The 15,312-nt window shown below is 44.2% G+C and overlaps 1 protein-coding gene across 1 annotated transcript in view; it reads left to right on the top strand.

The window, feature by feature from the left end:
* TERB2 (telomere repeat binding bouquet formation protein 2) overlaps positions 1–15,312 on the top strand; it is a 38,631-nt gene that overhangs the window by 22,845 nt on the left and 474 nt on the right. The window contains exons 4-6 of the mRNA XM_075575924.1: positions 1,031–1,095; positions 1,951–2,027; positions 3,630–3,718. Of these exons, the coding sequence (XP_075432039.1) occupies positions 1,031–1,095; positions 1,951–2,027; positions 3,630–3,718 (231 nt within the window). The remainder of the gene's footprint in view (positions 1–1,030; positions 1,096–1,950; positions 2,028–3,629; positions 3,719–15,312) is intronic.

Here is a 15,312-nt window from a genome sequence, read left to right as displayed (position 1 = left end):
GGAGAACGCATTCAAAGTCCTAATGAGGTGGTATCTCACTCCACTTAGGATATCCATATTCGTCCCAGGTTACTCCCAGTTGTGCCCTAGACAATGTGGAGAGCCAGCGGACTTGTTGCACATGCTGTGGTCTTGCTCTCACTTGACTCCCTTATGGAAGCAAATTAAGGATTGGCTGCAGAGGATCTTGGGCCTCGTAATACCTATGTTCTTAGGTATCTGTTCTTATTAAACAGACCTGCACAGGGTATATCCAGATCAAGTGCTAAATTAATTGCCCACTTTTCGACGGCAACGAGGTGTGAGATTGCAGCATTGTGGAAACAGAGCGAGATCCCAACCGTGGCCAAAATTAGGTACAGAATTTGGTTTGTGTGCCAGACGGAGAAATTAACAAGTCTGGTGAATGACTCGTGAAAAAGTCTGGTTGCCGTGGCTGGCCCAGACAGACATCCCAGGAGTGAATCCCACCACGATATTGCTTTGATAGCTCTAGATGCGTTCTCCTTTGAAGCGTAATAAGGGGTTTGGGACCAAAGACTGCATATGGGACCACGCATGAGCTGGATCGAGTTAACAAAGACAAGGGAATTAAGCCAAACTCTAGACGCTTCGATTAGAACTGGGAATAAACGACACAAGTCTAAACAACGAAGGACAAAACAGACCTTCAACACAATCTCTCCCCCCCACCCCTTTTTCCCTCTTGTTAATTCCTTATGATTTGTATATGATTTCCATGTTACTGGATTGTTAATGCATCTTGTTTGAAGGATTGCAATGAAATGTAATATGTCTGAAGCCAAGTATATCAATAAAAACATAAGTTACCAAAAAAAAAATGCTGACAATGTTCTACAGGAGCAGTAAGGCTCCTATAAGTCTCTATGTCATGGGAGATCCTGGATCCCTTCTAGATAGCTGGAAAGCTGATGACTTATTGCAGCACGACAGCCCGTAACTCTGTAAAGTAATCCCTCGGGGGACTGAAATATTTGCTGAGTTTAACAGACATATCTTTGTGTAACAGAAATCAAAAGGAGAATTGGCAGCTTCATTTGGGAGCAAGAGAGCAGCTCCTCCCCTATAGAACAGGTGAGACAAACTCGGCAGCTCCTCCTCTATAGAGTAGGTGAGACGAACTCACCAGCCCCTCCCCTATAGAACAGGAGAGGCACAGACTCGGCAGCTCCTCCTATAGAACAGGTGAGGCGAACTAGGCAGTTCATCCTATAGAGCAGGTGAGATACAAACTCGCCAGCCCCTCCCCTATAGAGCAGGTAAGACGAAATAGGCAGTTCCGCCTATAAAACAGGTGAGATACAAACTCAGCAGTTCCTCCCCTATAAAACAGGTGAGACTCGAACTGGGCCCGATAAATGGGCTTATTATTGGTTATAATGTTACATAGTAGATGAGGTTGGGTGTTGAATGCAGAGGGTTGGGGCTTTGACAGCTGAAAGGTGTCCAAGAGTCTGGCAGCTCTTTTCACCTCACTAAGCTTGGTAACAATGTATTGTAAATGGAGTTTGTGAGGACCGTCGGAACACCATTTCTCGGGTTTATCCATAGTGCGCTATATTGGGTGTTCGTGTCATAATCCCCTTTATTCAGGAAACCTGATAGTGCTGATTGGGGCACTAACATGGAAACGCTTCTTAAAGCCAATGGGATTTTAGATGTGATTTTGCAGTATAATGAATAACCCTCAATGTTTTGTGGCTCTTCCTGCAGTGTTGGACAGGTGTATTCCTCCTCACAGCCCTATAGTGAGCACAGTGTACATAATATACTGTGTGTGTCGGGCCCTCTTTTCTAGACCCACCATTCTGTTTTCAATAATAAACACGTATGCCGGGGTGTAGAGAGAGCACTCCTATGTTAGCCGGGTGAAAGAAATAAAAGGATAATTTCCTCACAGCCTTATGGACTATGTTTTAATACATGCAGCAAATGGAAACTCACAGCGGGAGAAAACGTGACGGCAAAGAGGACAAGCAGCAAGTCAGCCCAGAATGTGAGATCAGGTATGAATGGCACGGCTCAAAGTCTGGCCTATTTCTATTCCTGAGATACTGTGCCGAGGGTGAAATCCTCTGCGTCACGCATGCCAGATAGCCACGGCGGGAGACGGTTTGACATTGGTTAGCGTGACAGGAGATATCTCTGGAAGCACGGAGTCTCTGGACTCTGATATGAATGTGATTCGGACCCGGAAATGCCCGGCTTATACATGCGGAAAAAAAGGGGGAACTGCTCTTTCAAAGAGGCGATTCCCACACTGCGGCAAAAAATCTTTTATTAAACAATTTAACAATGCAACTGGCTTTCTTGGAAAGATTCAATTAACCCTCTGTACTAGGATATTTCCAAACAATGTTTGTGCTAAAAGTAATATAAACCTTCATAAAACGTTGGTAGGTACGAAGGCTTCATAAATATGATACCATTCTGTGTTTGAAATTAATTTTGATGCAGGGGTCGTGTTAAAGCCGCAGTCCCAGCTGGCGTTTTTTTCCCCTCTTTAATATGAGCGAGAATACAATCCATGCAATGATAAATAATTAGCTAAGTTGCCGATCGATCCGTTCTCCTTTAATTGATCGGCGAAGATTCGGCTCGGGGTTCACTAAATGGCTGCAGAGGAGTATTGACTCAGTGTGTGTGAATTTGGAAATGGTTGCTATAGCAACAAAAAAGGCTAGTTACACTATAATACATTAAAAATGTAATTGAGAGTTGTTTTAAAAAAGAAACAAATGCTACAAGTATTTTCTCATAGTACAGAACTGATTTTTTTTTTTTTTTAAACGTAGGATATGGCTTTGGACTGCAGCTTTAAATACCCATTTGATGCCATTTAAATCAAAACAAGTATAGATATTTTTTTTTAAATTTATAACGCGTGTTGGTAAATATAAATGTTTAATGTAATATTATTTATAATCATAATCGCCATACTGTAACAATAACACATTTTGTTACCTATATAGTGAAACATCCGCGCTGTGTCAAATACATTTTTGGGTTGATACAAAGCAATTTAATTCTGCGCTAACGCTATTAACGGACTTTTTAGGGTTTACACGCAGTTGAACTTGGCGCGGGATTCTGATACACTTTCTACTTATTTTTTGGTGCACAAAAACAATCATTTTTTAGTACATCCCAAGAACATCTGTGCGCCCAGCGCCGCCATTTCTGTACGCCCACAAAAATATCTTTTTATGCTGCTGGCACAGATGGAGAAATGTCTGGTTAGCACAGAGGTGCACACAAGCGCTAGTTAACAGGAGATTTCTGTGCACCAATATATTAATTTGTGAAGCTTAGTACATAGACTCCAAAGACTCTGGATAAACAATCACTATGCACAGACCACAATTTGCAAACAGTCTTATCACAAGACAGATTAGGTGAAGATTGTATAAATACTCTCCAAAGCATTTGGTTACTACAGAGACATTTAAACATTACAGAATTATTTAAAAAGACATACTGGGTTGATTTCTATAAACATGGCGTCAATCACCTACATTTAGGCCTGCCATTGCCACTAGTGCACTTTGGTCCTAGGAGGGAGTGACTATTTTAATTTGATTAGTGATGTGATTTTCTGTTGTGTGCAGGAAAGAGATGGCGGGGTCAGACAGCGCAGGGTCAGAGGAACTCACCTACTACACCCTTCAGAATTACCCTGTAAATAACATGCTCATAGGTAAGATACACATTGCAGACAGTCACAGACAAGTAACACAGTTACATGTGCCATGCAAACACTCATCTTACGGATTCTCCTCAAAAAGTCACATTAACGCAACTTCATTATTTCGGGATATTCCGAGTATTTGCAAACTGGATTGCACACCACAAGCCAGAAACAACAAAATAATGACAAATGAGACACACGGCTGCACCAATCCTTCACACAAGAAATACATATATAGATGTAGAGGTATCTGTACCGTGTTAGCAGAGCTTAATAATCAAAAACGAATAGACGATACCGTTCTGAGGCTAACGAAATGCTTTTATTTGTGCGAGCTTTCGAGATACAGTGATCTCTTTTTCGGGCGCTGTTACAATTAATTCAGCCAAGAAATTTACTTCCAAACAGAACAGCTAGGAATGTTATCTCTGTGGGTAAAGCTTTACCCTCCCCCTGTGCAGTATGCGATTTATGACTTAAGGTGTTAAATGGTCCCTGAATGTTTGTATGTGTGTAAATCTTAATTTATAAAGTGCCCACAGTGTATACAGCGCTTTACATAAGGTGTGTGTGGAGGGGGGGGGGGGGTGTATAACAATGGTATGGGTAGGTGTTGAAATGCAAGAGGGTGTTGCATTTCTGTGCATGTTTGTGGGTACTATGTAGTCCCTATTGGTATATAGGGATGGAATTACATTGCACATATGTATGTGTAAGAGACAGGTGTGTGTGTGCATTCATATAGCGCAGTATGTATAGACATGGCCACAGCACTCATGGGAAGAGTTCTCTTGTGTAAGGGTAGTGGCTCATGAAGCTGCGGTCTCGGTTTAGGCCACCGGTGAGTGTCCCAAATAGTTTAATAAATTTGTATTCATGCAATCGTCTCTCTTTCGGTGTTCTGAGATTACCTTTGAGTATGGCCACCTTCAGATCGTTCATCTTATGGCCAGAGCCAGAGAAATGTTCGTCGACAGGACTGTCTCTTGTTCCGCGCATGATGCTGTGGCGATGCAGATTAATTCTCCTGTTTAGCCCCTGTCCCGTCTCACCTATGTAGTAGCAGCCCCCTGGGCATTTCATGCACATAAGGTACATGACATTGCTGGAGGGACAGGTGAACCTTCCTTTGATTTTGTACTCCAGATTCCTGTGTGGTATTTGTATTTAACACACACAATCAAAAATGAATACAGGCATACCCCGCATTAACGTACGCAATGGGACCGGAGCATGTATGTAAAGCGAAAATGTACTTAAAGTGAAGCACTACTTTTTTTCCACTTATCGATGCATGTACTGTACTGCAAACATCATATACGTGCATAACTGATGTAAATAACGCATGTGTAACAGGCTCTCTAGTCTCCCCGCTTGCACACAGCTTCGGTGCAGGTAGCGAGCCGGTATTGCTGTTCAGGACGTACTGACAGGCGCATGCGTGAGCTGCCGTTTGACTATTGGGCGATATGTCCTTACTCGTGAGTGTCCTTAAAGCGGGGTATGCCTGTAGACGATACTGTTCTGTGCCTAACGAAATGCTTTTATTTGTGCGAGCTTTCAAGATACACTGATCTCTTCTTCCAGCGATGGTACATTCAATAAAGCTAGCAAAAAGTTTTCTTAAAAACAGTTCATATAAGAATGTTATCTGTGACTGAAACCTAACACCCCCCCCCCCCCCTGTGTAATATGTGATTTATGACTTGAGGTGTTAAATAGTCCCTCAATGTTAGTGATGTAAGAGTGTGTATGTACAGTATGTATATGTTATATATATATATATACATATATATATATATATACACACACACACACCACTTACTCTAACATCACAAACATTCAGGGACCATTTAACACTTTTAGTCATACTGTAAATCGCATACTGCACAGGGGGGAGGGTTAGGCTTTACCCACCGAGATAACATTCCTAGCTGTCCTGTTTGAAAGTAAATTTAATCAATTGTAACACCGCCCGAAGAAGAGATCAGTGTATCTCAAAAACTCGCACAAATAAAAGCATTTCGTTAGCCACAGAACGGTGTCGACTAACCTGGGTGAAATAAACAAAACCGAGTAACACACTACAGAACAGAATAGGTCCTCTTAGGACTTAGCAAGCTGTGCAAAATGGATGTTTCAGTTGCAGCAAAGAGCGGTTGTTACGGTAGCTTATGACAAGATATAATGAACACCAAATATCTGGGTTGAACTGAACGAGGCTTAAATATAATAAAATATAATTTATTCCTTAAATAAGGTGAACACATCAATATAGTACAATTAACAGACAAGAAGGTAACACTTACTTAGGGTTGGGGAATGGAGAAGTATCCGCTAGCAATTCTCCAGCAGTCCAGTGACATTCAAGATGGAATCAGAAGCACAACTCCAGCACAACTAAAAACTGTAGGGTTGACACAGTTTATATACCTGTGCAACACTATTCTTAACATTGAACACAGCCTATTGGTGAACAATTATCTGTATCCACTCTCTAATGTGGAGACACAGACTAACAGATTAACCCATGCCCTCAGGTAACAATTAGACTGGCAGAGATTGTTGATTGACTAATACTTAATCCCTAGACATTGGGTAACAATCAAGGCAGTTACTTTTTGATCACCGTGCTTAGGCTACTCAGCCGTCTGCCCTACATGACTTATTAGCCTAGCAAATGGCGTCTGCATTTTCAGAACAGATCCAAAATAAAATACATATACACTTTAATATCTACACATATTAATAAGTTCCATTCTGGTGGGCTCAGTGGGTTGACCTTTGCCAGTTTTTAATGCCTACAGTGACTCCACATATTGGCCAAATATGAACTCTCTGCGACCTCTAGAACTGGAGATACAGAAATGCACTTTAAAACATTAAAATACATGCTTATAATGAAACATGGGAACAGGGGAACATACATTTTCAAGGTACAACAAGGTGCAAACCTCATCCCTGGACCGCAGTCCAGTTAATCCCTTGTCTCTCTGGTGAGGTCAGGGGATGGCCATATGGGGTGCAACCCCTTTAATACCGGGCCACCCCCTTTCTCCCTCTACAGCGGTTTGGAGACAGGTTCTCTATTGGAAACAATACGAAACTTACATTATTATTTTTTCATTTAACCTTTCTTTGCACAACTGTATAAGTCCTATGAATGGTGTGTGGGTGAGCAGGGGTCTGTTGAAGGGCCAGGGAGTTTTGAGACAAAACATTACTCACTTGTTCTAGACGAGACTACTGAATACATGATATATGGACATTACCTTATTGATTAATTATGTTTTGATCTCTTGAATGTGAAGTAAATGTTAGTTGAGAAATGTGTTATGGTCATGGAAATGTATCTAAATTAATGCTTTGGAAGTCTACATATCTACAACCCTAATAGCTACATAGACCCTGCTGTCCACTGTCACGGACTCCAGGTGCAGGTGGGACCTCAATGGCCAGAACAGCGGGCGGCTGGCATGGCTAGTCGGGGTCACAAGCAAGGGTCCAGGGCAGGCGGCAGGAATCATAGTCAGGGTCACAGCTAGGGGTCGGCAGCAGGAACAGGGCAGGGTAAGGGAGCAGGACAAACGGGGACAAGCCAGTTGTAGGCAAGGACCTTTAATATGAAACAGGAGTAATACAGGAACAGGTCAGATCAGGCACATAAAACAAAGGCAAAGAGGAACAGGAAACTATAAAGGCAGGCAGAGACAGAGGACAGGAGAAACAAAGAGGCAATAGACAGAGGAAAACCCAGAGTAGACAGAAACGGCAGCACACCTTGTAGACAGGCAAAGGAACTGTGGCTTGGAGCGGGACGTCTACAAAGACCCTGACATCCACGTATCCTGCTGTGTGCATATTATATGTATACAGGCAGTCCTCGGTTATCCAATGGAATCCGTTCTATAAGTAGCGTTGGATAGTGAAACCGTTGTAAAGTGAGTCCCATGTTAATCAGTGGCGGTGAGTGTTGGATAACGCATTCTGGCGTCGAAAAACGGCCCATAGGGTGGCATTGTAAAGCATTGGATATGCCATTCGTTGTAAAGTGAAACGTTGGATAACGAGGACTTCCTGTAGTCGGAATCCATGGTGTAGGAAATTGTAAAGATTTCACTGTGACGATCGTGAGGGTTTGGCCCGGGATTAACGGGGTTACCCCCCAATTGGCCACCCTCTAACCTCGCCAGGGAGACCAGGGGTTAACTGGGCCGAGGTCCAGAAATGTGATTTAACCCTTGTTATAACATGAAAATGCTTATGCCCCTGTGTAAATGTATTGTTGCTGGATCAGTGTCTGCATAACACACCCACTGGGACTTAAGGGGTTAATCTTATATGCAGTGCTGAATAAACAGTTACCTGAAAACTGGTAATTTGGGAACGGAGTAAGCCAGCACCCTGAGTCTTGGGGTACAGCCTCAGGGGAACCCCCCAAGTACCCACATATTAAAAATATAACTTTGTCATAAGGGGAACATATATTTTTGATAAAGTGCCTTTCTGCAGTTTTTGAAATATACAGGCAGAATGCTAATGGTGTGCTAATGCTAATGTACAGGCAGAATGCCTGCCCCTTTGTAATGCATGAGGAACCAAATGGTCTTGACACCTTAAAGCTGGGTTACCTCTGTATGCTAGATAGGACATCTTGCTAGAATTTACATAAGCCCTGATCAAGGGGTAATTACCTAATTGTTTATGCGGGAGGCAGGCACAAGGAATGGTTAAGTGTTTGTTCTTCACACTTACAATGGAAGCCAAAAGCCTGCTTCAAAGGGGTTTATTGATGGGTGCCAGGGTGGGGCTACCCCAAGCAGGAAATCCGAATGAGTGACCTTATTAAATATAAGAATATTATGAGATGTCCTTGGCTGAACATGCTAAGCGTTACATATGTGTATTCGTGGGATTTAGCACATCTTTTGAGTCTAAACACTGAATATGTAACCGCTACTAAGTGCCAGATATTAATATCTCTATTAATTTTCATATTACACTGTAATGTTTGGTCTCTCTGCGAGCGTCAGGTGTGACGGAATGTATTAATATTTCTCACCTGCCTGTATGTTAGACTGAACGGAAGTTAGGAAGTGATTTGCAGTAAATATGAAATTTTGGTTGAGTTCTGAGAAACTGCAACCCCCCTGTTATGATAATGAGCAGGGAAGGGACCAAATGAAGTAGATGTTTTTGTAAATGTGGTAATTCACACTTCAATGTAAGCCAAAAGAGCTTCAAAGACTTTTTGCTAGCCGTCGCGGCACCTAGGGTTAAAGAGATGAGTTTGACATAGTATATAAGTCAAAGCCACTCTTTACCCATTGGTCTTCATGTCTTCATTGTCTTGATGCAAATGTCTTGATGCCTGCATGCAAAGGCTTCATGTTTCCATGTCCTGCATGTGCTTCACAACTTTGCCTGTCTTGCTGTGATGTCAGCTGAAGTATGGAAGAAATGGCCCAGTCTGTAATCCTGATGGCTTTCTGTCCTAATCTTTAAGTAAGTGTCTATATTTTGCTGTTATTTGTACATATCTGTTGTGTTCACCTATCCTAAGGAATAAATACAATTTGTTATATCTAAGTCTCGTCCCAGTTCAAACCCAGGTATATATATATTTATATATAGTTTTGGTGTAAATTACAGCCTGTCACAAGCTACCGTGACATTCACTCACATTAGGTAGGGTATATTTTGCAAACCAACCCAATATGGAATACTATTTAAGCAGCAATCCATGCCTAGCTATCTATATAGTAGGTTTCCGTACAAAGGTTCAGCTGTTACAGGGTTGCTAAGCAAGAACTACAATGCCTCCTCGAGGAGAGGAATAAGGAGGGGAGGTGAGAGACAGCAAGGAGGGGGGAGGAGGACAGATGGATGACGAGGAGGAGGGAATGGAAAGCAGTGTGCACATGGGGCAGGAGGGAGTGAAAAGAGCGGGGAGCAGAGACAGCAAGGTTAGGAGGAGGAAACAGACAGCAAGGAGAAGAGACAGATGGATGACGAGGGGGGAATGGAGAGAAATATGTACATGGGGCAGGAGGGAGTGCAAGAAGAGGGGAGCAGAGACAGCAAGGAGAGGAGGAGACAGATGAGTAGGAGGAGGGAGTGTTGTGTGCACAGAGAGTAGCAGATGCAGCAAGTGCAAAGAAGGGAGAAGAGTGCAAAGAGGAGCAGGCATGATGGAGGAGAGAGTAAGGTGGGGATGAGGGGACAAGAGACAGCAAGGCATTACAGGGAGGGGTGAAAACAAAGAGCAATGTTTCATTCATGAACCTTTCAGATCTGCTAGACTTGCGTATGATACGCTGGTTACAGCCAGTGTATGTATGTATGTATGTATACATATATATATCACAAAGATAAGAAGCGCGTGCTCCACAGTGTAATTAGGAGACAGAAATGCACTCACAAGGGGAGAGTGATCACAAGTATTGTGAGATAAATTCTCGTAATCAACAAAATGAAGTCGCACCCCTAGTTACACAACACTTAGGCCACCTTCGACACATCACCTAAATCAACGGAGAGACCTACACACCGCCATTACCTCTACACCGTGTCCTGGCACACCTCCATTACCGTTACACCGCGTCCTGGCACGCTGACGTTATCTACACCGCGTCCTGGCACACCTCTATTACAGTTACACCGCGTCCTGGCACACCTCCATTACCTCTACACCGCGTCCTGGCACACCTCCATTACCTCTACACCGTGTCCTGGCACACCTCCATTACCGTTACACCGCGTCCTGGCATACCTCCATTACCTCTACACCGCGTCTTCGCACACCTCCATTACCTCTACACCGCGTCCTGGCACACCTCCATTACCTCTACACCGCGTCCTGGCACACCTCCATTAACTCTACACCGCGTCCTGGCACACCTCCATTACCTCTACACCGCGTTCCTGGCACACCTCCATTACCGTTACACCGTGTCCTGGCACACCTCCATCAATCACTCTCAATCACCACACACACACTCAATCCCCACACACACTCAATCCCCACATACACACACTCAATCCCCCCCCACACACACACTCAAACCACACACACAAATCACCACACACACAAATCACCACACACACACACACACACAAATCACACACACACACACACACACTCAAATCACACACACACACACACACACTCACAAATCACACACACACACTCACAAATCACACATCACACACACACACTCAAATCACCACACACACACTCAAATCACCACACACACACACACACTCAAATCACCACACACACACTCAAATCACCACACACTCAAATCACCACACACTCAAATCACCACACACTCAAATCACCACACACACACACAAGTCACACACACACACACACACACACTCAAATCACCACACAAACACACACTTTCACCTGGGGGGGCGACATGCTCCGATCCCCCAACCCCCCATGCTGCTGAAAACTGGTGCGGCAAGCAGACAGGAAGAGAAGGAGGGGCTGTCTGTGTGCAGAGAGAAGCCCCGCCCCGTCTGCAAGACACAGACACATAGAAGCAGCAGCACGGAGCTTCTGGCCGCCCGTGCACTGCTCTGCCCGCCCCCAGGTTTCCCTGCAAGCAGCCCGCGCCCCCCCCTACATAATCTTGCGCCCACCCAAGGGGCGCGCCCCCTAGTTTGCGCACCGCTGGTCTAGAGGTACCAGAAGGAATTCTTTATGCCGCACCCAGGTTTCATCAAAAGATACTAGAATGGGGCCACTCTGTCCGTTCAGCCGGCCATCCCGGCTTCAAAAGAACTTTGGATCTTATCAAGCGTACTTTTTGGTGGCCTAATGTGGCAAAGATGGTTCATGAATTTACTAGTGCTTGTCCAGTATGCGTACAAAACAAGACTCTTCATCAAAGACCCTCAGGCTTGCTCATGCCCTTGCTAGTACCTGAACGTCCATGGTCACATATTTCAATAGATTTCATTGTGGATCTACCCCCTTCCAGAGGGATGAATACCATTTTGGTCATCGTTGACCGTTTTTCAAAACAGGCCCACTTTGTTCCACTCAAAGGACTTCCCTCATCGCCCACCCTAGCTGATATCTTCACCAAGGAGGTGTTTTGCATTCATGGGATACCTACATACATAGTCTCGGACTGAGGCACGCAATTTATATCGAAATTTTGGCGGGCTTTCTCCAAGAGGCTTGTCATGGCGCTATCCTTCTCGTCAGGCTATCACCCCCAGACTAATGGGCAAACTGAAAGACTAAATCAAACGCTGGAACAATACCTACGGCGTTTTATTTCCGATTCCCAGGATAATTGGGTTGACCTGCTACCTTGGGCAGAATTTGCAACCAATTCACTTCGTAATGAATCCACGCACGAAACCCCGTTCTTCGTGAATTATGGTTTCCACCCAAGTAGACTGCCAATCTCAACCATTCCAATAGGAGTGCCGGTGGCTGATGAACGGGTAACTACTCTTCAGGAGTCATGGATCAAGATTCAGTCCGCGCTTCTTAGCGTCGCTCAGAAATTCAAGTCTCAGGCAGACCACCGTCGTCAACAGGCCCCTAATTACAAGCCAGGGGACCGAGTTTGGCTTTCGTCCAAGAACATCAAGTTGAAGTCTCCGACCCCGAAATTGGCACCCCGATTCTTAGGGCCTTTTCTGATCCAGGAACAAATCAATCCTGTGGCATTTCGTCTGCAACTTCCGTCTTCCATGAGGAGTCCAAACGTATTCCACGTTTCCTTGCTCAAGCCATTCGTCCAGAGCAAACGGTTCCCTGCTAAGACCTATAAACCCAAACCAGTCACGGTCCAAGGACACCCTGAATTTGAAATCCAGACAATCATGGATTCTTGTGTATCCAGACGAAAGATACAATTCTTTGTTCACTGGAAGGGTTATGGCCCAGAGGAACGCTCTTGGGTACCCAAGGAGGACATCCATGCTCCAGTTCTCTTGGACCGCTTCCACAAGAAATTTCCACAGAAGCCTTGGATGGATCGTCCGGAGGTCGATCCTGAAGGGGGGGGGGTACTGTAAGGAATCGGGGGCCACGTCCCTTGCGGCATGACCCCTCCTTACCCACTACCAGTACTGCAGCGGTTGCTGTCCCTGCCCCCCGTCGCTACTCATGCCTCCGCCCAGTGCATACCTTGAACTCTGCCGTCGCCATCTTGGATTCTGGCACTGGTGTTACAGACTCAACTGTGCTCTGCTATTTCCTGAACTCTCAGCCACTCACGAGCAGCTCCTCGACACGCCTCCGCTATGCCCCTCGTCCGGATTGGTCACTGTCGCTTTAAATATCCTGCTTTGCCTTCACTTCCTTGCTCTGCATAGCTCCTTGCTTCCTGTGTAGCCTGGAAACTGTGTTGTGCTCCTGTTTGTCTTTACTCCTACAGATTTGAACCGGCTTGTCTGACTTACCTCCCTGGCTCCCGACTTCGGCTTACCCATCACGATTCTTACCTCTCAGACCCTTGGACACGGAAACGGATTTAACTACGGAACTCTCTATACTCCTGAACTCGGCAAGTACAACGACTATTCTGAATCTTAACCCAGGCCTGGCCACGCTACAACCACATCCCGGACCCGCTCCCTCTGCGGTCGGTGTGCATATTCAACATCCCACCTCAGTACAGGGGACTGGCCTGGTCTGCGGGCCGCACAGTGTGACACCTCCATTACCTCTACACCGCGCCCTGGCACACCTCCATTACCTCTACACCGCGTCCTGGCACACCTCCATTCCATCTTACAAAGAAACTGCCTCAGTCCCATATCACGTTTTTTGCTTAAGTTGTTCTTGATTTACGGACACAGCTTGCAAACTCACTTGCACACTTTGTGATACTGGTGTCACTTAAAGTGCACATATATTTATCTAACAGACACCTAGTAACTGTGTGTAATATATACATATATATACAGTGGTTGACAAATCACCAAAAAATCTACTCGCCACACAAAAAAATCTACTCGCCACCTAGTACCAAACGTGTGCTGCTTGGGCCAATATTTACTCGCCCGGGGGTTAAATCCACTCGCCCAGGGCGAGCAAATGTATTGGTTTGTCGAACACTAATATATATATATATATATATATATATATATAAACAAATTGGAGTAGCACCTTAGTATACTATACTAGATATATAGTATTGGCTGTGTTTGATAGAGTATGGCAATAGGCTATACGACCAATAGATCCCTAAAGGCGAATATAGCAGCTATCTAAAATAAACATATAAGCGTAACTGAAAACATATATAAAAATATATAACAATTAAAAATATATGTATTAAAGAATAAAAAATATGAAAAAAAATATATATAACCATATAATCCAAATGCAGTCCACAATGATCACGCAGGTAACCTCTCTGCTCGTGAGTACTAGCTAGCGTGCTCGCTACCTTAGGAAACGCGTAGGGCGTTTCCTAAAGTAGCGAGCACGCTAGCTAGTACTCACGAGCAGAGAGGTTACCTGCGTGATCATTGTGGACTGCATTTGGATTGCCGATTCCCCCCTAGCTGCGGTGTGTGCAGTTTTTCAAGTTGGCAAATACCAGCAGAGTGTTGTTGCCGGAAGGAACCTTCAATGAGACGCTGAGTGATGACATCATCCTCTTGGAGAGTGATCGGTTACAGCAGAGGAGGCACCTAAGGAACGGCTGGCGTGGAATCCTGCAGTCTATGGCGATTGAGTATATCTCATAAATGCTTGATATTATGTATGCTCTGTTTGCGAATGCGCTTTTTATATGTTTTAGTCCTATAAAATATTTTTTGTACTTTATCACACTAGGAGTGCGCCTGTTTTTTCTTGTTCTTTCAGAGATTATATATATATATATATATAATATATATTATGGGCTCTCCATTCATTTTTGTTCACACTGATACACATACACACTCTTTCTTCACTTGCTTTCAGTTACCCTTTGACACCTCTAGCCATAAAACACATCCACACCGGGGGAAGGACAAGCACAGATAACATTCCAAGAGACACTGTTTTTAAGTTATCCTTGCTTCATTCATTGTAACATCGCCGGAAGAAGAGATCAGTGTATCTCGAAAGCTCGCACAAATAAAAGCATTTCGTTAGCCACAGAACGGTATCATCTATTTATTTTTTGATTATATATATATATATATATATATATATATATATATACACACACACACACACACACACACACACACACACACACACTACAGTGGTCGACAAATCACCAAAAAAATCTACTCGCCGAACAAAAAAATCTACTCGCCACCTAGTACAACACGTGTGCTACTTGGGCCAATAGGAGCTCTCCACGATGTTAAATCCACTCGCCCGGGGCGAGCAAATGTATAGGTTTGTCGAACACTGTTATATATATATTATGAACGGTTTGGCGCTGCACCTCACTTTTCTGATATTATACATATGCACACACCTTATTAGAAAGCACAACTCCATGCTACGGGGACCCCACCAGTTACTTAGACATTTCTGTAATTCCCTTACAAGAATTCCTTCCCTGGATCATGAATATGGCCCCTGGGGTCAGCCTCACTCTGGCAGCCAATAGAAAGCCGCAAGGTGA

The sequence above is a fragment of the Ascaphus truei genome, chromosome 18 (assembly GCF_040206685.1).
Source record: "Ascaphus truei isolate aAscTru1 chromosome 18, aAscTru1.hap1, whole genome shotgun sequence".
Lineage (NCBI taxonomy): Eukaryota > Metazoa > Chordata > Amphibia > Anura > Ascaphidae > Ascaphus > Ascaphus truei.
Note: the sequence above shows the minus strand (reverse complement) of the source record. Positions and strands in the feature narration are given on the sequence as shown.